The 27,735-nt window shown below is 39.2% G+C and overlaps 1 protein-coding gene across 1 annotated transcript; it reads right to left on the bottom strand.

Moving 5' to 3' along the window:
* Positions 1-390: 390 nt before the first annotated feature.
* Positions 391-24,446, bottom strand: hck (HCK proto-oncogene, Src family tyrosine kinase). The gene is made up of 13 exons (XM_034143000.1): positions 24,192-24,446; positions 14,837-14,975; positions 11,685-11,718; positions 10,974-11,067; positions 10,710-10,805; positions 9,907-10,010; positions 8,186-8,335; positions 7,564-7,716; positions 7,285-7,467; positions 6,634-6,710; positions 5,146-5,299; positions 4,835-4,966; positions 391-1,576 (listed from the first exon to the last, which is right to left on the bottom strand). Exons 2-13 carry the CDS (start codon positions 14,966-14,968, stop codon positions 1,374-1,376), a joined length of 1,512 nt encoding a protein of 503 aa, XP_033998891.1. The 5' UTR covers positions 14,969-14,975; positions 24,192-24,446; the 3' UTR covers positions 391-1,373.
* Between the last annotated feature and the right edge of the window lie 3,289 nt (positions 24,447-27,735).

Genomic DNA, 27,735 nt, shown 5'->3' with positions numbered 1-27,735 from the left:
AAATACAGCACCATCAAAGTAATGGGCGGAAAGGATAAAAAAGCGTCATCAGTTAATATGGCTTCACATTAAATGCTATTCCTACATTTTTGTATTTAATTGTACACACCTTATATATACAGAGCGTGTGGAATATATTATAAATGTTTGAAAAAAAGGATCAACACCTAAAAAAGGCACATTGAAGAAGTATTGCTAAAACAATCCACAGCATGGTACATATATAAATATAGGTTAAAGCATACAGTATATCTTGCACGTTGTAACAAACACTCTCCTTTCACATGGTAAACCCTGCAGATTTAACCAGAGAAGGAGGGACAGTCACAGCTGAATGGTTGGCATAAACACAGTATTATCAGACCGCTTTACACATTTCATCATTACATCTGTGTTATGGAGCAGGATGCACAATGTTTGCTGGAGCACAACAACTAAATCCAGTGTCTTCCATGTGACTGCATTCAGGTGGCCTTGTTTGTTTGTTTGTGAATATAGACATATCTTGTTACTCTGTACTTTTTTACAAGAGACTGTACATACAGTATAAGAGGCTCAGGGTAGTGGGATTTGCTATTTATATTGTTATTTTATATATGTTTAGAAAAATAGCAGTCAGACTATTTTACAGCACAGTGTATGGTCAGATTTGTTTTAAATCCTGCTTTCCCTTTCCAATTTGCGAAAAATACCAGTCTTGATGTGCTTGCCTGTTCACTATTAGAGCTTATCCAAGCAAAGGTGCTATTTTTACTTACATTTAGAAAACAAACTGTCCTTGCTGCTTATTTATACCTGTTGTGTTGTGTGACACTAGTCTCTAATTACTTATGCATTTATTCAAATTTAATTCATTTATTTATATTTATGTTTATGAATGTTCATCTTCAAAATTCAGTGGAATAACTGTGAAGGAAACAGACGATTTACGGTCAATTTTGTGCAGAAAACTATCCAGTAGACCTGATGCAGCTGTGGTCATGCTAATCTAAATCCACACCTTCAGATCATCATCAGACTGGTAGGAGGTCAGAATATTTTCTCATAATGTTTTTGCATTACTAATAATAATAAATGATACGTTGCTAATATTGTTTTTGTATTTCTATTCTGTAGTCCTATTACTTTAAATGTTCTCATTCAAAGGAATGAGGGCCGAATGAAAATAAAAATAAAATGTTTGTCTAGCTTGCTACACATATATTTTAAAGACTTTCAACCCTCCCCAATAATGTTTGTACAGTCTCTATGATGGTTGTGTGTGTGCAAAAGAGAAACAGAAAGTGGTAAAGAGAGAACATGTGTGTGCTCTGGATTTCACTGTAGAAAGTGGACCTGCTGTGAGAATGAACAGCACTAAGAGAAGACATGTCTCATGGCTGCTGCTGATACTGGCTCTCTGTGGCTGTGTAGAAGTCCTCCAGGACGCTCTGCAGGTACTCAAAGGTGGGACGCTCCTCAGGCTTGTTTTTCCAGCATTCCAGCATGATATCATAGAGTTCCACGGGGCAGCTGTCCAGGCGCTTCATCCGATAGTCCTTCTCCAGGGCACGGATCACTTCCGGGTTGGTCATCCCTGAAGACACGAACACATCGCTTGGTTAAGAGAGGCAGAACAACTACAAAAAAAGACCTATAGAAAATAGCTCATTGGCTGGGATGCTTGCTTCGTAGCTTTATGGCTAGCAATGTTACTCTGTTGGTGAGTTGACAAAAATATCTTAACAACTACTTGATGGGATGCCATGAAACTGTGTACAGACTTTCAAGATCCCCTCTGAACTTGGTAATCCCCTGACTTTTTTGAAACGCCTAGTTAACATTGTGGTTTTAAGTTAACTATTGGAAGAATTGCCATGTAATTTGTCTCATGATGATCTCAGGATGAATTGTCTTAACTTTGTTGATCCTCTTATTAATGTAGCCCTAGTTCACAATGTTAAAATCTCCCACCATATACAGCCTAATGATGTTAAACTCAAGACAATCTATGCCCTCAAAACTGTGGGCAGTTTTACATTTAAAGGACACCTATCATGCTATATTTAAATGATATATTGTAGGGCCATACCTATATAAGGTATATTTATACGTTTCTGTTTTCAAAATACCAAACAGATCATGCATTTTAGCCATGCCTCATTTCGCTCTATGTGCTGTTTGCTGTCTACAGGGCTGATTCTGTGAGCTGCAGCTGACCACGCCCCCCTGCAGGAGAGGGGAGCCGTGCTCTGATCAAGTCAAGAGGGGGAGAAAAAAAGATCTCCGTCCTCCGTGTTTTATTATGTTAGGCCTATAGAGTCGTTATTCATTTGTTTTAAAGCTCAATAAATAACAAAGAAGACCTTTGACCGGCACTTTTCTAATTTTGTCCGGAAGATTTCAACTTTAACGGACATCTTGACCGGCGAAAGAAACTGAAACTGAAACTTTTCGCCGCACGGTCCCCTCGTTCCTTGGAAGAGGCGGAGAGGTGGGTGTTTGTCATCTGCTGGTGGACTAACCGGAGAGAATTACAGTGCTTGCCTCGACGGGGAGGGATTGCATTGAATTAAAGCAGCGGGAGCAAACGCTTGCCTCGGGGAGGGAGAAAAAAAGCCACAGCGGAGAATAAACAGAAGGGAAGTCTTCTTCGCTGCTTTTGTGGCAGACTACAGCGCCACTTACAGGCCTGGCATATGTACTACAGCGTCTCCAGCGCTTTCGAGCGGCAATGGCCGGCCGTGGCCCAACCCCACATTCCCCTGATAGGTGGAGAGTTGGCCCAATAGCCGTAGCGCCACCGTCCTGACGTCAGTAAAGTGTTCAAATCTGGATCAGTTTTTATCAGATCCGTTGCAGCCCCTTTTTTAGAGATTTGGGTATGGAGGAAAATAGAGAGGGTTGTGTTTTCTGACACTTGGTGAGTTCCCTGGAACACCGGGGACACATATTCATGTATAAAAGACGTACAAAAGTGCATTTTGCATGATAGGTCCCCTTTAAACATTGTTATATTCACAGTGACTGAACTGTTTTCTTTTACCATTCAAACTGCATTTGATACGTCCATCAGACTTTTCTATTTGGCCTATCAAATGCAGTACAATGTTAGTTTATATCAATAACATAATACCCTAAAACATAGGGATGCCCCCCTTCAAAAAGTCGCTATCATAGATGTACCCTACTTCTTGCTGCATCAAGGACAAGTGGTACAACCTTGAGAAAAACCCCAAATTACATAAAAAAACGATTAACTGTGGAGGGCTTTGTTGCTAAATAACTCAAGCAGAAAACTACATATTGCCCTATAGTGTTTTTTATCCTGGCTCTATTTAAAATCAAATCAGTGGCATTTTCCTCCCATTACCCTCATTTTTGCAGGCCACTTTGAAGGCCAAGAGAATCCCTGGGCTGAGTTTAGGGTTACACTTTGATTCATGGTTCAAGCTTGATTTAAACTCATTGTAAAACCCAAAATAGGGTTGTAGGGTGCTACCCAAAATCCAGATTCTTTATGCTGGTGACAATAGGATGAGTCGAGGAGTTACTGTACGAGGAAAGAAGCTGCTGTATAGTCTGTTAGGAGTGAATCGCACGGGTCAACAGGCGGTTGCTGGGGTGGATAATATCTCTAATATCATTTGATATAACCCAATATCACCATCGCTTAGTAGATTGGTATTAAAGGGACTCTATTCTGCACATTTCAGGCTCATATTTGTATTTAGGGTCTCCACTGTGACATGTTTTAATGTTCAAAAAGCTGTGCTGCAGCACCTCTTTTCACCCTCTGTCTGAAACCAGAGCCCAGTCTGCTCTGATTGGTTAGCTGGCCGGCTCTGTTGTGATTGGTCAACCACTTAGAGATGTTCCGCCCTTACGTACAGTAGAATGTGTTGAAGCGCTAGCCAATAGAAGCATGAGTGTTACATAGTGATGTCACTTAGGGCTGAACGATTAATCGATTTTAAATCGAAATCGTGATTTGAAATGATGCAATTAAAAATCGCAAAGCCTGCGATTTTCTTTACTTTTTTCTTTTTCTTGTTTGTCAGTCATCCACACCAATCAGAAGTGCTGTGCTCCACATGTACCAGCCATTGTTAACCAATCAGAAGTGGCCCATGGTGATAGACAGATTGATCCAATCACCTGCCAAGTATTTTTGAAAGTGCCTGCCCTTTCCAAATGGCTTCCAATGGAGCTTTCCTAGATGGTTTCTGAGTCAGGTTAGTAATGCTCCATCACATGTGTTACATCTATTACAGGGTGAATCTTAAACTGAAGCTTGACTTTAAAGCAACCCAACGGAAGTTTCATGTAAGTTTAGTTATTTCACTCGTAGCTTGGGCTGCGGGGGTGCTAGAGACGGGAGCACGTTGATACGACCTTCCTAGCCGGAGATATGGCCGCATTTTACAATAAACTTCTGTTGGGTCGCTTAAAAACAAAATCGCAAATCGAATCGCAATCGCAATATCTGTCAGAAAAATCGCAATTAGATTATTTCCCCAAATCGTGCAGCCCTAATGTCACTATGTAAAGTAGTGACATAACTATAGTGCTACTGTGCAATGTCACAGTAGCACTATAGTCATAGTAGTGCTATGGAAGTGAACAAAGGAGTCCAATGAAGGCGTTTCAGAAGGGGGAGGGGGGGGGGGGAATGTGTGGGAGAGAAACTCCCTCTGGTACACAACCTTTATAACACACTACTGGAAAGGGAAAACCACAAATAGCATAATAGGGCCCCTTTAATTATGTTCTAGGCCCCTGCAGCAGGGCCCTCCTGTTTAGGCCTTCTGGCAAATGCAATCCTATCAATGCTGATATCAATTGAGCCTCTCACCTGGGTATGGTGTGCGTCCATAGCTGATAATCTCAGTCAGCAAGATACCAAAGGACCAGACGTCTGATTTGATGGTGAAGGAGCCATAGTTGATGGCCTCAGGGGCCGTCCATTTGATGGGGAACTTTGCTCCTGGTTAAAGAGGAAATCAAAAAACATCTGAAGTAATGTCGACGATGTTACTGCCTCTGTACTAAACTGATGAAACTGACCTGCTTCCCCTTCATTAGTTCTGGGGGAATCAGTTTCCTGTTTTCTTAATCAATGATGACTACCAGCATTACAACATGTGAGCGTGGACGGCGCCCTACCTTCTCTGGCTGTGTACTCGTTGTCTTCAATGATACGGGCGAGGCCAAAGTCAGCAATTTTGCACACCAAAGCCTTATTGACCAGGATGTTGGCAGCCCTCAGGTCTCTGTGGATGTAGTTCCTCTGCTCAATGAAAGCCATGCCCTCTGCAATCTAAAGATAAATCAGTCAGTTTAAATGGGCCAAAACATAGCTCCCCATACCAAATGTCACTGGAGATGAAATTACAAAACAGTACGAAACATGATGCTTCAAAGTAAACAGCAACACTTCCGTGCACTCAAACACTTCGGGCAAGCAGCTTTTTTCAGTTAATTGCGCCACTGGTAACAAGATAAACCGTATGTACCTATAATTAAGGTACACATGCTACCTTCCTTTAGCTTCTTTGTGTAAGCACTAAGACCAATCAATCTGTTAAAAAGTCAAATGAATCTTGGTGGGTTTGAATCAAAACGGGCAGATCTAACTATTTTATAACTATTTATTTTTTACATCCATTATGTATGACTTTAACAGCATATATGGTTTGTTGTAGTATTAGCAATAAATAAATAGAAGTAGATGGGAAAGGGGGCTAATTGTAAAAAACAAACAAACATGCACATCCACAATAACTGAAACTATATCCCATGTAAAACTATATAAACTATATGCCATTATTATTCTTTTTTAACCTACAATCGCCATAATACGGCATCATATATGACCCAATACGTATATTGTACAAATATAAAGCAGCGTAAACACCATTTGTTCTTTTATTTTAGTGTAGCCTTTGCATCTCAAATCGTTGTTTTAAGATAAATATTCTCTTGTCGTGATCATCACATGGGCGTGTCTGCCTCTGCAGCTCAGACCTGCTACGGTCTCTTTCCAAGAGCTGCTGCAGGTTGGACTGGATCTGCAGGTCTAAAGGAACGGGTAGCTGCAAGATATTGTCTGGGAGTGGAAAGGTGCTCGACGTCAATAGCATTGTGTTCTCTTATTCAATCAACCATCTATTTTTCTCTATTTCCTGGAAAAATGCCACTGTTTTTCTTGCAATCACAATAATAATAATAAATTCAAGATGCAGCCCAAAGTACTTTACAGAGCAAGACAAGATACATAAAACAAAAGGAGTAAAGAAAAAGAGTAAGGGACATCATTACAAACACGTTATAAAACAAACAGAAAGAGTTTGATCACAAAACCATAAAACGATAAAACGTCAAGAAGGTTTTACCACTAAAATTACCCCAAATTAAAAGCCAAATTAAAAAGATATGTTTTTAATTCACAAGGGAGTTTGCTGTTCTAAGATCCAAGGGAAAATAGTGTGAAATACTTTAGGTACTTCTAAAAGAAAGGCATTGGAGGATCTGACAATACAAACTAAGAGTTGAACTGAGTGTCATTACTGCTGTCAGGTATGCAAGAAGCAAACAACCAGAGGAGCGGGTCACACAGTGCTAGAAGGCTGAGAGGGACTGAGTGACTCTCACCTGGGCAGAGAAGTCGATGAGCTTGGGGAGCTGGACACGGTTTCCTTCATCAGTCTTTAAGAAGTCTAATAAACTGCCTGTGGGCACACACAGAAACATTAACACATATGCTGCATGTAAAGCTCAATGCGCTCAACATATATTTACCATAAGCATAAATCAACAAAACAACCTATGTATATTTTTAACGCATACGTGTACGTTTGAACCGATATCTTTGATGATTAATATATTTCATGCTATTGTTATGGAGCTCCACCTATTGCCACTGTATATGTATTACTTTCACCAGATTAATTGGACATTTATTTTACACATTTCGCTTCATTCGCCAATCACTTAACTGCTGATTGGAGCCATTGTAAGAACAAAAGCACCTTGCCTTAACCCCCCTCCCAAAAAATGTTTCTTGTAAAAAAGAATTCTGAGAGATATCTAATTTTTGTCTCAAAATGTCCATATCATTCGACCGTCACACTTTTTAGCTAAGTTTACTACTTTTTGGGATCTATTTGAAGCATTTAGCCATAACTTCATGTAAAATCTTCTGTGCTTGCTACCTAGTTTTTATGCACTCTCAAATACAAGCGTAGAGTTCACATGTTAATAAATGTAATTAAAAAAAAGGTTGGGAAACAAACACACACACACCTTTCTCCATGAACTCGGTGATGATGAAGATGGGCTCCTCCATGGTGACCACAGCGTTGAGGCGCACCAGCTTGTCGTGCTGCAGAGCCTTCATCAGGTTGGCCTCCCCCAGGAAGGCCTCCACCGACATGGTGCCAGGCTTCATGGTCTTCACTGCTACCTTGGTGTGCTTATTGTATGTAGCTGAAAGCAAAACAATAATTGGAATTAGAAAACTAAATAACAAGCTCGTACCTTCATTAACGACTGGATTGTGAAAATGCTTCAGATCTGTCTCACCCAGCCAAACCTCTCCAAACTGTCCGGCTCCGAGCTTCTTATCCAGCTTCAGCGATGATCGGGGGATTTCCCAAGCGTCTTTCTCCCACGGTTTCTCAGGTTTAGGGCTCAAGCAGGGGAGGGTCAGGGTTTGGCAGAGACCATCTCCCTGCTCTGGAACCAACAGAATAAATATTATTTCATTTTGTCATGTATGTTTGTAGGGTCAGACTTTTTTTAATGAAATGTTTTCTCTAAAATATATAAATGTTATAATTTTTCTTAATTGCAGGGAAATTTATATTTCACGATTCAAACAAGAATTCATATTGAAGAGCAATACAATCCATCCCCTCAGTGATGACCCTGTTCAGGTATGATTGGCCAGCAGAGTGTGCTGTGCATTACTGTGAGACAAGTCCTTTTAATGAGACTATTTATTTAGAGACATTTTGGTTAACATAGGTAGATAGATAGATACAGTATGAACCACAATAATACTCAATATAAAATCTCTATTAAACTCCTGAGGATTTTTTTTTTTGCTCCTCACATTACAATTTTAGTGACCAGCTATGATTACTTTACTAGACAAACAGTAGTGAGTTTGGTAAATCTTTCTGAGCGTGGAGGTCTGACTCACTCTTGTAATGGCTGACCAGCTCCTGCAGGGTGCTGAAGGTGATGCGGGGAGAGATGTAGAACCCTCCATTGTCCAGCATACGGATCTTATAATGTTTCACTGTGTCTCCGGTCCTCGTGTCCCCGTCCCTGACCGACAGGGAGTAGCTGCCTGTGGGAAAGGAGAAAACAGTAGTTACCATGTGATCAGGGGATATTTTGATGCGGATGCAAAACAAAAATGTTACTTGTTAGAATTAAAATATCTTTGAATTCCTGAGGAATAACATGGGACACTTAAATTAGTATTGTACTTTCAGAAATGTAAGGGATTCACAAAAGACATATTAAAAAAAGAATAACTGAAATCGAAGCAAACGAGGCCAAGTCATATTATGAGTGTATTCTCATCAGTCAAACTTCAAAAACACTAATTCCTACAATTCCCATTATGCATCACAATGGAATCTTTGGTTCCTTTTTAATGCCAACGTCCTTCAAATGTCACGTTCAGTTTGTAATGCAAGCTTTCTGTTACAAGTTTGAAGGTGCTAACCCACAACTAACACAACTATTCTATAACTAATGGCGCTTTTCCACTGCAGGACCTAGCACGGCTTAGTACGGTATGGTTAGGCCTTGGTAGGCCAGGCTCACTTTATGCTGCGTTTCCATTACAGTTTAGTAACAGGGGTAGTAACTATAGTAACGCAGTGTAGGCAGGGCGATCGGCTGTTCGGCTAGCGGAGCGACGCTGCGTAAAACTGCCGTGACGTCATCTTCAATGCAAACCACAAAACCAAAACATCCGCCGTTAGCTGTTAGCACTCAGAGCTCACAGCTCCTCATATCTGTTCAGAAACTAGACAAAAGTTAAACAAGTACACGCATTTTAAAAGGTTTTTCGCCTGCCGTCTTGTCTGCAGACCAGTATCAGTATGTTGTTACTTCGGCATCATTTTGAAACGTGTATTACAATTAAATCACGGTAAAATATGTTCATTTTGTTGTAGTTGTAGCCCCCTTGCCAGCGATTCTCTCTGACCATTCAGCAGTCGAGAGTGTTTACGTCACTAGTTTAGCATATTCAGCCCGGTTGTTGGCCCGGTAAGAACCTCGATTTTGGAGGGCCAGAAAAAAGGTGAAAAAGTAGCCCTGAGCCGGAACTACCCCTAGTGGAAAAGCAAAAGCAAAAACGTGCTACGTGCTGCAGTGGAAAAGCGCCATAAAACTGCTCCTCAGGCTCCGCTGTTCTTCTCATTGCAAGTAAACAGAGATTCAGGTTCTATAGTATTGGTGGGATGCTCCCCACAAGGTCTATTCAGTTGGATAATTCTGGATATACAGTATGTATTATTAAATAAATAATTCATCAGGATTTGCCTTGACACCTTTCTAGTGCGAGTCCTATATTCACTCTCACTTAAGCTCTGCTTTGGCCCCTTACTAACCCTGGATTGGACGGGTTTATCAGAACTTATTTTGCTGAAAGAGTTGTGGACCAAAAATAGAAAAAAAAAACTACAGAGTCCGGTTATAATTCTCTGTGGATTTATCACTAGTGGATATATTTATAATAGCAACTTTGAATAGTTTGTATTATTCATATATATATATTTTTAGTTTTTTAATTTGTATAAATATTTGTATGTATAGCAGAGTATGACTTTCTACTCTTAATCATTGTGACCACGTCCCTTCAAACTGCTCCACTACAGGACAGATATTCTGTTCTTCACTCACCCTGGGTGGTCTCACTGTCTCGGATCATGTAGGACCCCCCTTTGTTCCCCGAGGCCAGCAGCTGCCTCTCAGCATCTTTCCTGCTCACGCCCTTAAAGAACCAACTGAACAACAGGAAAACATCAGTCAGTTCAGAAAGATCTCAGCAGCTCTGTGGACTTTCATTCTCTATTCATATTGTGTTCTTTGTGTCCTTATTCATTTAAACTTTGTGATAAAAAAAAAATGTATGTGACATAAGTTATGTACATATGTTCAAAGGATTCGCTCTCTTGACACTACCTGATAGAGCTACATGAATTTAAAAATGTTTGGTTATTTAGTCTGAAATTGCAATTGCAATATGCTTTACGATATTGGATGAATTGATCATTTTGAAACATTTTTGTTATAATCATTTAAAGATCAATTTGAAATGATCATGGTATGATTTTTGAAGGGCATCTTTCATATTTTATTATGTTCATAGAATATGATTTGTATGCCCTGACATCTCTGCAGCACAACAATCATACAATCCGAATGATATTTTCACATATGTTGCCTGAGACAAATATTGCGCCTCCTGCAATTTTGGCAGCCCCTGATGTGATTTCAATAAAACGTTGATAAAATATGCAGCCTTATTACCTTAATCCCTCTTTACCATTTTCATAATCATGATGGCCACTAGAGGCAGCGCTGCATTTGTACTCAAACTAAAGGGTTGAGAGGAGGGTCACTGTTTGACCAAGCTGCTGTATTTGATGCGTTTTGAGTGAGAATGGATAATCCATTTAAATGTGTTTTTATTGTACACTTACTCCTCTGCCTCCAGAGTATCTTTGGCCACATAGTTGCTGGGGATGAAGCCTTCCTGACCTGTACTCACAAGCTTTGCTTTCCACCACTCCCCCGATCTGCAGAAGAGCAGAGACACAAGCGTGAATTTCTTCAACGAGAAATGACAAACCACATGCTTCAAAAGTCCAAAAACAACATTTAACCGCACAATTACCCTACGAATTATTATATCATATACTGTAGCTATTCTTATATCTGAAGGATCAAAGAATGATGATACTTACTCCGCTAAGATTTTGAGCTTGTCTCCCTTCTTGAAGCCAAGGTCAGCTTCATGAATGGCCTCATAGTCGTACAGTGCTATGGCAATACTCTCTCCTACAGGGGAAGGACAATGAAGAGGAAAATATTCATGTTTGGTCTTAATACACAATGCAACATATGTCCCTTTTTGCATTGCCATGTGAAAGCTGCAAGCATACTTTCTGAAGAATTGTATACTGAGAAATAATGGCATGAGAAAACATATTGTTAAGCAAAACAACACTGTAAAAATCTTGATTAAAACTACAATTTTCTCTTGAAAAGTCCACAATTTTCATGAGGATTTCATCAAATACTGATATGTGTGATAGAGTGAACATGACTGAGTACCTGTGCATGTTTCAGTAGACACACTGCATTTAAGTCTGAGCCGCATCTGTAACTGACTTCCTTGTTAATAATAACAGTTGGGCTGGTCTCCAGAGAGTGTGGTGAAGCAGTGGGTGGGGGGGGGGGCTATCGCTCTGTCTCACTCTACTTCCTCTCACTCACATGCTGTGTTGAGTTCGCTGCAACTAACCAGCACTGACCTACATGACGCTGTTTGTTGGTGGTGTTAACAACTAATAGTATAGTAACCTTTAATATAGGACCATGTACAGGTGAGGTTTGAATACATAGACCTACTGTAGTGGAGCTGAGGCAATATGTGAATAAAGACCATGACTCACCTTCTGAAGAGTTTGCATTGGATGGCATCTTGCTCTGAGGAGAGAAACACAGAGACTTAAGGCTGGGAGAAGACGTCAACAATTATTTCCCTTTTTTTTTGGTTGATTCGAAATAGCAAAAATGTATTTTCTTTAAGCTGCTTTTCTTATATTGTTGGGCTTCTCAGGTCTAACACGATCAGCCTATTATGTCAGCCAGGTCTAAAAATAACATACAACGAAACTGCATTGTCAACATTCTCTGGGAAACCTACATTCTCCAAGATGTTGTTCGTCTATAACAAATACTTTCTACGGGATTTTCACATGGGACACAAACAGCGGTCTACCAGGTGAAAGTCCCGTCAAACGTCAATGTTCACTTATTTCATTTTGATAACAAACCTATTTTTAAGCCAAAAGAGGATACTTTAAAAAGCATAACCACAGTTTGGTTGCCTAAACCTATCTAAGTAGTTTTGTTGTGTATTTCTATTTTACAACGTTTCCCTTAAAACAAAATTGACTATGTGGTTTCCTTGTATTCAAACGTAATTTTGTAGCACACGGGGTTGAAGTTCTCCATGGTGTGACTTTCTACATTAGCTCTTTGTTAACATGCTCTGTCTCTTGGTGAGTGCTGACTACTGCTGCTGTTGGGAGATTCAACATGGAGCAGCTTTAAACCATCATTCTGCGTATCTAACATAATCACATTGTTAGTGAAAATTGTAATAAATTCTACTTTGTCCTTGTCGTGGGGAAGATTGTCCAAAGTAGTAGTGTTCTTTGAAGCCATTGCAGAGAAAATAAAGATTTGAAAGGAAGGGAGGAAGGAAGGAAGGAAAGCAACATCTTATCAACCTGTTGATGTTGTCGGCAGTTATCTTTAGCTTCGTAACGTGTCTAGATTAGAAACAGTTTGTTGGCTCAAAGGTATTGAACCTGCAATGGGAAGAGACAACCAGAGAGTCATCTGTCAATTTAAATACAATAAAGTATGTGTGATTGGAGGGAAGTTGTGTTGCTTAATATTCAAGTTTTGATCATTAGTCTTCTGCCTGAGCGCTGTGCTTCTGCTTCTGTCACTTCCTCTTTCTCCATCGAGCGTCAGAGAGCTGTTACTGTCAGCACACAGGAAGCAGCCGCTGTTAGCACGCAGCAGCCACTTCACCAACATCACAGATCAAAGTCTGGCCAGTATGCAAACAAGCCACGGGAACAGAGTGTGTCGGTGCACATCCATACTCTCTGAAACTCTCTAACATTTGCGTGGTAACCGTTTAAACTGTTTTTTCTTTATTCTATTGTTCATCATACTTCTTCCTCATTCTAAATGTATGCAAGGGAACTTCTGCAGTTGTGTTCACCCATTATCATTTGCAAAAAAGTTCAATAAAATATTTTTGTCAAATATGATGTGGATACAAATCTAAATGTATGATTAGTGGTTAAAAGTACATTTAAAGTACCGAAATCAAGTATTTTCATTTGATGCTTTAGTTTAACTCACCTACTTTTGTTTGTCAGCCATAGTTAGGTTCTTTTCTGACACCTGATTTTATGTTGTCTGATTATATAGCCATACAGTATAAGCCCAAATCTACCTCAGAGTTTTCATCCTATTGGTCATGTGCTAAGTCACGTGCTGGGAGGGTCAAAGTTGTCCGGCAGCTATACGTGAAGCGGCCGTAGTAAGTATGACTAGGAAGACGAAAACGGGCCCTTAAAAATGAGTACATTTTTCATTTCCACTTCTATCACCTCCATGCAAGCGGTCCGTCTTGGCTGCAGTTAAGCAGGATCAGATATAGACCACAATGCAACAGTAAATGGCTGGTTAAAAATCGCTGTAATGTGTCCATAAAAGACGTTTCAACTGATTAACTTACTGATGCGCAGCTGAGCGGTCTGCATTGTGCGCACAAAGGGGGTCAGAGGGATAAAAACATGGTAAATGTGATGGTGGCTTTGTTTGCCACTTTAGGTAGTGTTATTTAACATTCATCAACTCACAGTAACATTGGTACATCAATCTATTAATATATTAAGTAACATTCTAGGTTTGCATTACTTATTTCAAGTTATTTTTCTTTTCTTTCAAGTTAATCTGATTGAAAACTTTAATTAGACAGCCCTTATTATGTAGGAAGTCAGATGACATATTATAAAAAGTAAATCCGCCTCAGACGTGTGTGTGGTGGGCAGACGGGTCAAACCAACAGGACGTTCACTGCTGCTTGTGTACTACATGGAACGGAAACTCCACCTGTTGGCATATTTACACTTAATCATAAGTGATTTAAGTTATGTAACACATGCACTTTAACCCTAACCCTAACCACAATCTTTTCCTAAACCTAACAAAGTCGTTTTTTTTTGTCTGAACCTAAACAAGTTGTTCCATTTCATTTCACACGTGATTGAAACTGTTTCACTTTCACAAAGTGGCTGCAGGTGTGGTTTGCCCTGCCACAATATATTGGTACGAAAACAACTAATAACATTTAATTGGCCGATAAATACATTTAAAACGAGACCCAATCCCTACTTTGTTAACCTAAGGATTGAAGTACCCAACAGTATATACAGTAGCTCTTTTAGTTATAGAGGCCATTTAGCTGCACAAGTACTTTTATTTTTTATTAAATATGGTTGCATACTGTAATGATAGAGAGAGATTGTAAAGCAGGTTTGAGTGCTTTATAAATACAGTGCCGATCACATTTTCTACATTCTCGGGCTGCCATGAGGGTGCAGAAACGCTGACCAATCAGAGCAGGCTGGCCTTTTTAGGGTAAGGGGGCCTAAGAGACTCGACTTTTATGGAGATTTTTGAAGAAAGAGACAGTGGAGACAAATCTTGTGTTTCCTGAACAATAAAGGATTTAAAAGCACTTCTGGTAGAAACAGAAAAACCAAAAAGTATTCACCTGAAAATCCGTGTATCCTTTTATAGCATTTTGTTAATAATAATTCAGCAGTTTTTGTATAATTAACATTTTAAAAGTAGGACTTTTACTTTTAATGTACTTTAAATAATGAAATACTTAGTTGCATGGCCCGATTATGAGAAAGCAACTTGTCCATGATAAAATCTGTATGTGGGTTTTTGCTTGCCATGTGATGAACATGTTACTTCACTAAGATGGTATCACAACAGTACTGCTTACAGCCTTGTTCCCGGAGGTCCCGGTGGTGGGGTCTTTGACGTAGTGGGCCGCCTGCTGGGCACGGTTCTGCTCCTCGTTGGCCGTCCCTTTGCCGAGCGGCTCCGACTCCTTCTTCGAGCCCACACAGCCCATGGTGCTGCTGCAGGGGGAGAGACAGCAGAACATGAAGGATGTGGAGCAAAAAGAAAAACCCATTTAGATATTACATGTAATAGTCACAGTTCTCCCAGTTATTGAGCTAGCACGACCCGGAAGTTAACAAAGCAAGGATTCCCTGAACAAAAATCATTGGGATTTTTCTGTTAGAAAATAAGCTCCTTGGCACATTTTGTGATATTTACATGTTTTGTTCAGCAGGATAATTCAAGTTAAAAGTTAAAGCCTTTTATTGTCATTGTACAAAAAATACAACGAGATTTCAGAGTGCAACCCTGTCCCAGTGTGCAATAACATACATGACATTAAATACACGGCAGTAGGACAGACAACATAAACAATCATACGGAGGGAATAGATAGTTAAAAATGTTGATATAAAGATAATTTTACATTTTTAAAGTGTATTTAAAGTGTGCATGAGGTGTGTATGTGTGAAGATGGTTCCGGTTATTGCATTAAGTTTGGTGGTTAAGCAGCCTGACGGCCCAGGGGTAGAAACTGTTTTTAAGTTTGTTTGTCCGTGACTTGAAGCTCCTGTATCTCCTCCCAGAAGGCAGGAGAGAGAACAGTCTGTGACCTGGGTGAGAGCTGTCCTTTATTATTTGATTTGCTCTGCTGAGGCAGCGGGAGGTGGAGATGTGTTCCAGAGAGGGCAGGGGGCCGCCCACGCTTTTCTCTGCCATCCGTATCACTCTCTGCAGGGCTTTCTTGTCCGCAGCTGAACAGCCAGCATACCACACAGAGATGGAGTAAGACAGGACGCTCTCGATGGTCGCCCGGTAGAAGGACACCAGCAGCTTCTTGCTCAGTCTGTTCCTCCGAAGCACCCTCAGGAAGTGAAGTCGCTGCTGGGCCTTCTTAACTGCTGCAGTGGTGTGTGCTGTCCAGCTGAGGCTCTCCGATATCTGTACCCCCAGGAACTTAAAGGTGGAGACCCTCTGCACTCTCTCTCCATTGAGGTGAAGGGGGGCGGGTTCTGGACGGTGTTTTCTGAAGTCTAATTGACACATGTTATAATATTTTAAGCGTAAAGGCAAACGCCAGAGGTAAAAAGAGTCACATGACATCACGTCACCACAGCTCAGCTAAAGTTGTTAAACAACCGCCATTTTTACACGTACAAGCTTCAGATATTCACCAGTGGGCCATTCACTGACGTATTTTATATCATATAACAAAGATCTTGTCAGCTTGTGTGAACCACCACATTTATTTTAGGCATCGCCGTCTTTCGTGACGAGGGAACCAGGAAGGGATAAAATGCTAACTAATTTTCCACGTTTAGGACTCATCCCTGCTCCACTCTCTACTGAGCATTATAAGATTGTAAATCTTTAATATATTCATTTGCAAGTTGGTGGCTCTTCTGTATTTCTAGAGGTTTATGCTGCACATCACCATCACCACAACAAAAGCATAAACAGTTATTGAATGAACAATAAACTGTTTTAAATCAACAATGAATGTATTACATGAACCTTGAATAGTACAAGGGGAAATATTCTAGTCAAATAACAAACACTATCAGGAGTGAGCCTAAAATGACTCTCTTAAATATTCATATGTATTAATGCACTGTATGATGTTTGCAAAACATAACAGATAAATATTGAGGTACGAAAGGGATTTTTATAACAAATACGATTGCATGAAAGTTATATTTTATTTATAGAACACATTGAGATAGAATGGATAACTGTAATATATACATAATACATTTAATTAAAGTCAACGTTTCAGTTTTTCAGTGTATTTAATATATACATTTTCTAATTATTAGGCAACAAGTGTCCATGTCTTTTATTACTGCTTCTTTAAATATATGTGTGAAGTCACATTTGAAAAAATCAGTCATATACCATAGAATAGTGTCCCCTGAGGAACAAGCTGTGACACATGCTAAGAAAAGTGAGACATTATCATCATTGCAGTTACTATAAATGTATTTCAACATGTATCTACTATTGGGTGGAGAAGGTGTGAGTTGTTCTCAGCAACAGGGCTTACACTATGACACAGTCCGTTATACGGAACAGTATAAAGGATAGGCATAAGTGAAAAAAACGAGTGTCGTAAAATTATTTATTTAGAGATTGAAGTCCAATTCAAATATGAATTCCTGGAATAAAGTTGATATATTGACAATAATGCCGAAAACTTGACATTTCAGGACTAAAAATTAAAACATTTGAGAGTAATTCAATTAGTCTTAGCACATACTGAAAGTTGGACTTTATTCTATACTTCAATATTATTATTCTTCAGACACATCTAGGGAATACTTCTCTTGTATCAAACTGTATCTGATGTACCTGCATGTAAATGTGAACGCTGTTATCTGGAGCAAGGTTTAACAGGAGCGAGAACAAAGAGGGAGTGTGTGATGGGAGATACACAGATGTAGAGAAGAGAGAGTTATTCTAATATTATAAAGTTTATTATGAGCCCTGTTACCGGGCAACCAGATCTTCCATGCAGTGGTAACATGTTAAGGTAAAACGACCACAACTACCACTAAAGAAGACACAAATACCCTCAGTAGATATATCACTAGCACAGGAAACACTGAAAACACATTTGATTTCAAGCATCTCTTGATCTGTCCTTCAGTAAATAATGCAGTTTAACATAAATCAACTTCTCTAGTCAATGGCTTATATTAAGACAATCATTTTAAATACAAGTGTTCATATATTGTCTAGTTTTACAAAGACCCATAAAGATATGTTTCGTAAAATTCATGAATTTTGCAAGACACTATAGGGGAACAGGGTAAACATTTGAACTTCCCCACTAAAATGCACTAAAGCATTCTTTGTCCGAACATGCTAATGAGGCGCTATCTAATGCTAACTTCTGTAGGAGAGACAGACGCAATAAGACACCGTTAGACAATTAAACAACCACATGTTTATTTTAAAGATAGCCCAATCCTGCTCAGTGTTGATGTTAAAAATCACATTCCTCTACATTACCAGACTGTCAATCAAGGTAGACCACTCCCCTACCCAAGCTTCTAAACTCTACGCTTTCAGGCCTGTCAAACTTTTATTTTCTCACAGGTGCTACATAGTGATGTCATTATGTTCTGGAAGTGAACATAGGAGTCCAATGGAGGCGTTTCGAACAGGGGTTTAGTGTGTCCCCTCAGGGAACACAGGGATTGTAGCCTTTGCAGACAATTTACATGCAAAAAAAACCTATAAAACATACAACAGGAAATAGAAAACCCCTTGGGCCTCTTTAAGTTTAAAGTTAACAGATTGTTTTAGTTTATTTCCACCATGAAGTGCTTTATAAATGGAACCCATTATTATTATTATTATTATTATTATCTTGATCTTGACTACAATAAACGTTTTAACGTGCCAACCACCACTGGAATGAACCACACCACCATCAGCTGGAGTTATTTTCACACTTCACACTTCCCCTCTGCCAACACCACTGTACAGTCTCAAGCAGTGGAAAATATTTCATTCGAACATTCAGACACAGGAAGTTCCGGTGTTCTTGAGGTCAGAATGAGTGGTGTCAACTTATTTGCTTCCTTTTTTTTTTTCTGTTCCTAGCCTTGTTCCTCTTCCCATGTCTAATTGCATAAGGGCCGAGCCTCACAAGTGTCAGAACAGTGGGGGCTCCCTGTCATGTTTTACTGACACAAAATGGAGGCCAGCCTTAGCAGCTCGTAACACATTGCCCTAGTTTGGCTGGGTAAATAATGCAGCTCCCATTGATTGATGCCAGTCCGTGAGTGAACGCAAGTAAAAGGAAATCCACATGTTCACACAGCCTGAAAGAAAAACTCATCCTGAAGCTCTCAGTGATCAAGCTGGGAAAAAATAACGTTTAATCCTTTCAGTATCAGTGATCTGTTGGGATAGAGTCATGGAGACCAGCAAGCCAAATCTAAAAACTACAAGGAAGATGGAAGCTTTATAAAGCTGCAGACTGAGATGTGTTTAACATGGTTCCACTGGGGGAGCCAACATTAAACATACATTTACTCAAAGTAACTTTAACTGGAGCTAACAATTTGTTTTCGACAATTTAAACATATCTCTATTTCTCAAATATCTCCCTAATTGGCTAAATATACAATAAAGATAAGGCTAGGAACCAACTATTCCTCATCAATGACATCATGTTAATTTATGCTTACTGCAGATATTGGGATCCACATGTCGGCCGGAAGAACAAGTCATCTCAGTGCACAAAAGCTTTTGAAATTGTGCAGAAATGTAGAAATAGTTTATGATTATATTTGAGAGCACTGACAAGTGGATTGTTGAGTCCCACTCAGAATCTTGGTCACAATACTTAAGAAATCCACTCAAATACTCAGATGTTTTTAACTCCCAAATATTGATATCAGTAATTGACTCAAAAGAGTATCTGTCAAGCTATGATATAAAGACACACTGAGATTAAGCTTGTGTATGCCTTGTCACTTTGAGAAGACATCATTATCTCCACTTTCATCCCAATGGAAGGATCCACAGGATGACAGCTAGCAGATTTTAATGTGTAACTTCTTCTTTTTCAGGCCACTTTTGCTAAGGGACTTAACAGGTTCAAGGAGGTCAAGTGTCACTTACTGGAAAACACAATATTAAAGGAATTGTTCAACATGTTGGGATATAACTCGTTTATATTTTTTTGGCACAGAGTTAGATGGGAAGATTTTTCTTATTGCTCCTGTCTGTATGCTTAGGGCGAGGGTTAGCCAGTATAAAAACAGTGTAAAACCAAAAAAATAAAAAAACAGCATTCCTTAAGCTCAATCCTTCACTTCTCATCTCACATCTCATTTTTGTCAATACTTCAAGAAATTACTGCTCCCAGGGATATCTAACCCTTTACAGACCATTTACATGCACACAAACAAAAACCTATAGAACAACACACTATAGGTAAAGGGAAAACCCCCCCAAATAATAGGGCCCCTTAAAAACAGACCTTTCACGGCTACTTGAATAAAGTTACAAAAGCAATTATTTTTAGCTACTTTTGCAATAATCTTTGGTTTAGCTTCATACTGTTCAGATGTGTAAGCTTGACTAGAATCTCTTAAGAAAGATCATAATAGTGGAACACCAAATTCTATATTATCAAGGCAAGGCAATTATATTTATATTGCACCAAAGCAAAAAACCCGAAATTCTATCAGACCAACTGTCACATACAACATCATGCGAGAAACTCCCTGGGAATCCATAGGAATTCAGCCGTGGGCAATATTTTGTATATATACTATATCTTTTTTAATTTAGATATAATGAAACAGTGTGTTGAGTAAATTCAGGTCATAATAAAGATGAAATAATAATCATCACATTCTTGCAGTGGGTGAAATACCATTGTCTAAACATAAGGACAGGACAGGAGGCAGTTACCTTAGCTTAGCACAAAGACAGGTTATAGGGAGGAACAGTAAAACAACTTACCATTGTACTTACCAATTGAACACATTACATTATGTCTTGTTTATTTAATCTGTAAATATCAGTGAATACAAGAAGAGCTACTGGGGCCAGAAGTGGAAACTACAATAGACTGTAGAAGAAGTAGAATTATGGTCTGAACATCGCCATGTTGTTTTTTAAAAACCTGCCGTGACATGAGAGAGTGGAGGAAGTATAACCGAACCGAAGAAGGTTTTTACTCTAAATGGTACCATCATTTACTAAATGAACATTGTGCTGTATTAAAGAAGACACACAATTAGCAATTAGACCATAAACTATTTATTTTCTGAAGTAAAAAAATCTAGTGGAAACTGTAGAGTTAACCCTAACAGGAGCAAGTAGAAAAACGAGTAACAAAGTCAGCTGCCAGTTGGTAATGTTTAACGGCATCTCTATAAAGTTTAGTCATTTTAGTCACCATGTGCCAACTTTTATTATGTTTTCTTTCTTATTTTTTAGAAGTTCATAGTTCAATAATAAACCCTTTTTCAAAAACAGTGTTACCTCTTGGCCTTGGTCTCTCTGTGACTATCTACTCTTTTGAGAAGTTAGAAGATGTTCTTGTTTGTAGTGCAGTTGAGGGTCAAGGATGAATTTGTAATCACAATTTCAAAAAGCAATGATATATATATATTATATATATATATATATATATATATATAGTATATAACAATATGCAAACTTTCAATTCCAACTGAATAACAGGATTGTCATGATGCTAAGTGTTCAGCTCGAAGAACGATATCTTTTTTCATTCAACAACACTAATGAAAATATAACGTTGCCGTGTGTATAAAGGCCTGATTCATATGTATCATATTACATCAAACCATGCAAATAAGTACCACTGCAAACAGGAGGCTGTGGAACCATAAATCTAGAATGTGACAGCACAAGCTTCCAGGATGTGAGGATAACTAGTGTGCATTGATACTTTGTGGATTGTACACAACACAGGGCTTAAAACAATTGCCCACTGAGTCAATCTCCACCCAAAATAAACTCTAATTTGTGAGGGAATTAGAAACTAGTCCATACATTACAGAGCATGTTCTGTTATGAGGAGTGACTTTTTTGCAGATGTAAATGTTGTGGGCATGAGTGTCCCTGTGTGGGACCGCCTGGAGCCATAACAACACCACCTGCTGCCGGCCTGGCTCTGCACCAACAGGACAGTAAAAAAAGAAATAAAAAGTAGCCGAGCCTCTACCAGTCAACTGCATTGTTAACAAGTTACTTATCAAGGAAACGACTGTGGTGCTGGGCTGCATGTCGGCTGCATCTCAGCATGTTAACCTCTGCGATCATCCAAACCAACAAGGAGATGGAGATTATCACAGTCATAGCATACATTTTACTTATGTCATTTTAACTTTTTCATATATTTAGTGCTAGATTGCAGTATATGTTCTACTTGGTAAATATATTAGTAGTAGTATAATCGTAGTATGTACTGCATATGCAGGAATGTACTGCATTTTGGAAAACCGGCATATGCCTAATATAATGTAGGGTTAGGGTTATATGAAATCTGAATGATGATGATCAGGTCAGAGCTTAAAAAGTGAACAGAAAATGAATCTGCGACTATGTTGATAATTGATATGTCATCAATCATAACGAAAAAAACATATAATTTAATATATCTGAGTGTTTGTATTTGTTGGATAAGACAAATCAATTGAAAACGTCACCTTGGACTCTCCTAAACTTTGTTGCGCAGTTTTAACTATTTGAACAGTTGATCAATAGCTGAAACGAATGAGTTGCAGCCCGAGGCAAGATTCTTAAGCTAACAATATGTTCATGTTTCTTCAGTGAGCGGTCATTACCTAAGACTATAAGAAGTGACCATATGGTTTGTCCATCACCATGTTGTTGTTTTTAGAACCAGAAGTGACAGTGAGTGGAGCTAAATGTAATCTTAAACTGAGTTAGACATTCTAGGTGACCAAAGTGTTAATATTAACTTGAATGAACTGAAAAAAATATGGTGAAAGGGTAAAGTGGAGAGACGCTGTGGGAGCCACCTATCAATCACAAAGTAGCCCCGCCCTACAGCATATTCTGCTTAATCGTCTATTTTAATCTAAATTAAACCAACATTTACTGAAGGATTATCATGTTGAATTAAAGAAAATTAGCAATTGAGACCATAAACCCATCAGAAAATTGTAGAACAAGTTAATAAATCAAGAGAGAAGCAGAAGGATTTTCTCAACTTCAATAGAAACTTCATTTTGCAACCATGGACTCACCATCTTCTGGCCATTAATTCCGCATTTGCCTTCATCGAGTATTCTTCATATGCTATATTATACTAATAAAGCTTTGTTTTTAATAAAGGAAGTTGGTTTTCTCTTCTCTTTCAAAGCAAGTCATACAGAAACCAAACATATATGTTGTGTCATTTGAAAAATGTAAGGTTGCAATAACTCTTTACAACATTTAGGGTTAAGCAGAGAGATGTGGCTGCAGATAGATACTGAGTGGGGAATTGAACAATAGTCACAGATATGTTGTAATAATGGCATTTCTGCAATGTACATAACTCTCTACTGACACATGCACAAAGAGTGTGTGTGAAATTCCCTGAGGATAAACACATGTTCTGTAAGGGATACACTCAAATAAAATGTCTTCATACACTACAATGTGAAATGACAGTATATCTGTTAAATGTTTAGGGGTAGAACAGGGCGATATGGACAATGTTTCTTACCAGATACAACAATATCGATATCGCGACAATATAGTAGGGTTTTGTTGCTCTGATAGAATATTTACACTACTCCATGAGATGATTCACGATATCAGAGGGAATGAGCAGTCTGTAGAATACTGTCTTCTCTGCAGCAAAAAACAACTCACTGCAGAAGATATTTTCACATATGTTGCCTTAACCAAAATGTGCCCATACTGCAATTTGGATATTATGCTAGTACATATTGCGAGTTTGATACAATTTCAATTTGTCATTCAGATCTAATCCTTTTACTTTAATGCAGCCTTTAAAAACAGGGTTTTGATATGGCCTTTTTCAAAATCTGTAACGAAATGTACTCCTAAATCGTAATATTGATATACTAGCAGTATATTGACCAGCCCTATGGCAATTAAACATCTGAAATGAAAGTTCAAGTACAGACACTGGTGAGAGAGAACAGAAGAGAAACTATAGCTTCTGGTTTATTCTGGAGGGACAGTTTTAAAAATAACTCTAACACACACACACACACACACACACACACACACACACACACACACACACACACACACACACACACACACACACACACACACACACACACACACACACACACACACACACACACACACACACACACACACACACACACACACACACACACACAGGTAAATATTTGAGGCAGCCCCTGTATTGGAGCAGTTTGCATCACTTTTGACCACTTTCACACTCTACAGTGTGTGTGCGTGTGTGTGTGTGTGTGTGTGTGTGTGTGTGTGTGTGTGTGTGTGTGTGTGTGTGTGTGTCTTGCTGTGTGTGTGGGCGCTGGTCGCTTCAACTCCAACTCACTGAACTTCCTCTTTTGGGAACCGAGCATCCTTGTTTCAAAATCTTATTTTTGCCTATCATCAAATGAATCATCCTTATATCCCCTATATGTTCCTCTTCACTGCCTATCATTGATTCTCAGTCATATTTCAGACAGTTAGACCTCTGCAGACACACAACGAGAGGAAACTTACCGCGCTTCAACCAATCACCTCGACTCTTGTTCTTTTCGGATGTGTGTGCTCTTCTAGACTCTGGTGACAATGTAAAGAATATTCCTCATTTCTCCTTTGTTTGTTCCATCCCTTCTCGGTAGTTGTTGTGCGGGCTGGGCTGGAGGTGCGGACGGGGCGGCAGAGCTCAGCGCACTGGGCTGCATGAGGAAGTTGGAGCTGTGCGCATCTCACTGAGAGAGAAAAGAGGAACCAGCCCTCAGCGGTCCTACTCTCAGTTTCACTGGCTGAAATACCCGGCTTTTTTTATTTTCTTCCCCAGCTGCTTGTTCAGTGATAGAGATGAACGGAGAGAGGCGGGCTGCCTGCGTAAACACGCAAAATGAAAGATGATTTAAATAATCTCTAAAGCCTATGTGTATTTTTTAAGGCTCTGTGCCTCTCAGAAAATGATCTATTTTGTTTATTTTAAGTGTGTTTTTAACAGTGGTGTTAAGTAACAAAGTAAATAACTCAAATACTGTTCTTAAGTACATTTCTGAGGTTCGTGTACTTTACTTGCGTATTTTATGCTGCTTTGTACTTTTACTCTACTACACTTATGCACCTTTTGTTACTTTACAGATTTGTATTAATGATGTGAAATATAATGAAGTCTTAAATCAGACTTTATTCACAAGCTACCCGGCTGCAGTATACAAAGTCATTCAAACTAGCTGCACCTTTACCAGCTTCAGGGCCATCCCTGGCCAACTTGGGGCCCCAAGCGACATTGTGAGATGAGGACCCCCCCCCCCCCCCCCCCCCCCCCACACCGACAGGAGTGAAACTTTTTTTTTTGGAAACAAAGTACTTTGCAAATATAATTCCTGTTTATTATTATTATCAACACAGTTACTTTTTTATACAGTGAGGTAAATGGTAAATGTGCATGTATGTCGTTCAGTATGCGTTTACAGGTGAATACGTCTGCATTTCCTGCCAAATACTAGCCTCAAAAAGATTAAAATATAATTAATGCAAATAAACTACTTCTACTAATAATAATAATCATAATCAATTCAATCATATAAATACTACATTATTTTATTATATTATAGTTGTAATATAGTCAAGACAAAACATGCTTATGACATGCTCAAAAACTGATATTTCTTAAATCTGTATTCAAATGTAGTTCCCTCTGTCAGCAATGTATCAACAACTACACACACATTTCTATCATTTCTCTGTGTTGTGGTTGACATGATGATGACTGTTAGGAGTTAAGGGGAGAGGCTGAGCATCACCATGAAATGTGCAAATTGACATAAAAATGAATAAAAGGGGAAAAAATGCTCCATGTTTTTTAGGCTGTAAACTTTAACTGTTATGTAAGCCAACTAGACAGACAGTGTATCACTCTTCCTCCTGTACATTAGCAGATAAAAGGCATGAAATACTTGAATGAATGGTAAATAAATAATGCTGGAAATAACTGCATCTCCATTAGCCTATATGCTATGCAGAGACTGCCTTCTTCATGTCGTGAATTGCAGCTGATGTTTTAATATGGCAATTGGCAAACGGTGGAGTAGAAGCTGCTGGGAGTCCCAGCAGCTTCTACTCCAACTGAAGCCAGTCCCCAACTCCGGGGACTTCCGGCCGGGGAATCCGGGTGGCAGTATACGCCGTGAAGTTGTTTGCGGCCTGCCAGTAAACCCAAAGCAGAAGAAAACGAAGTGACGTCAGCGGCTCATTTGCGTAATCTTCCCTCAGGGAAAAGTATTCCGGTGTGAACGCGATTGGTACTTAGTGCCCTGGGGTAATAAGTGCCGGGGCACTAAGTGCCGGCACTAAGTACGGCAAAGTACTTGGTGTGAAAGCGGCTCTTGTCACCTCTCACTCTCACTCTCGCGTGTCAGCGGGGGGGGGCACAAGCCGAGCTCATAAGCCAAGGCCCCCTGCGCGAGGCCCCCTGCGCAATGTGAGGCCCCATGCAGCCTGCATGATCGGCCTGTAGGGAGGGACGGCCCTGACCAGCTTTGATAACACTTTAATGATCAATCATTATAAAACATATCATATATATTATTCTGAAATGGACCAATCCGCACAATCACTACTTTTACTTTTGCTACTTTAAATATATTTGGATGCAAATACTTTATAGGCCTAGATAGATATATAGATAGATAGATAGATAGATAGATAGATAGATAGATAGATAGATAGATAGATAGATAGATAGATAGATAGATAGATAGATAGATAGATAGATAGATAGATAAAATAAAAAAATTGAATAAAGTATAGACATAATAAAATATAAAATAAATAAACAGAAAATATAAACATATCTACAGTAGAAAAGACAAATATCACAAAAAATATACAATATAAAATATTCCGGATAAATGTTATATGTGAAAGATATATTTATCCAGAAGTGCACAGTCTGGAGATCATATTTCACCCACATTTCTGAAAATGTATCAACTTATTCTAAATCATTGTATGTTATTATTATATTCAGGGCACTTTTTTTAAAAATCCAAACCTGTATGTTAAAATGTCTAATTCTTGTCTCTGCTGCCAACATGTCGGATGCAGGATCGAGGGAAGGACGGATAAACGTGTGGACAGATGTGAGGGACACATTTGCATGGTGTACAGGACAGCTCTAACATGCATTCAAATAAAGCTATCATGCTCAGTGCCTCCTCTGGGTGGAGGGGGGGGGGGGAGGCAGCTCAGCCTAAGGGCCACAACAGCAGCTCAGCCATAACACGTCAGAGAACGCTCCCGGCTCTCCAGCTGTAATCCTTAATCTACAGTGAGGATTAGACAGTGAGTCCCTGTGAGATGGAGACATGGAGGATCATTGAATGACATCAGAAAAAATAGGTAGAATGTTTAAAAATCGGTTGAGGATAAAGAAAAGAAAAACAATCCCAGCGTGAGGGATAAAAAGAAGGACAGGTTGTTAAACAGCTGCTTTCAGATGTGCTGATGTTGTGTGTGCAGGCGAAGTGACACACACACACACACACACACACACACACACACACACACACACACACACACACACACCACACACACACACACACACACACACACACACACACACACACACACACACACACACACACACACACACACACACACACACACACACACACACACACACACACACACACACACACACACACACACACTTCAGTCTGGCTCTCTATATTTAAACTTCAGGGGAAATGTGTTCCTCTTTCAGCAGGTTGGAGATCCACAGTCTGATTATTACACGGGGAATGAATAGTAATAGTTTTATATTCCGCTTTTCACATTGACATTTGGACGAACAATGTGAATGATGAGGGGCATTGTGTTTTTCTCAGATATTGCTGGAGGGTGACCTGATTTTTTACATGTTGTTTTTATGTTATTTTGCTGATTTTTTTGGAACATGCATAATAATAATAATAGCTTGGATTTATATAGTGCCTTTCATGAGACCCAAGGTCGCTTTACAGAGAAGAACAGGAGTCAGACAGTCAGACAAACAGTCAGACAGACAAAACAACAAATA

This window comes from Trematomus bernacchii, unplaced genomic scaffold, assembly GCF_902827165.1.
Source record: "Trematomus bernacchii unplaced genomic scaffold, fTreBer1.1, whole genome shotgun sequence".
Taxonomy (NCBI): domain Eukaryota; kingdom Metazoa; phylum Chordata; class Actinopteri; order Perciformes; family Nototheniidae; genus Trematomus; species Trematomus bernacchii.
Note: the sequence above shows the minus strand (reverse complement) of the source record. Positions and strands in the feature narration are given on the sequence as shown.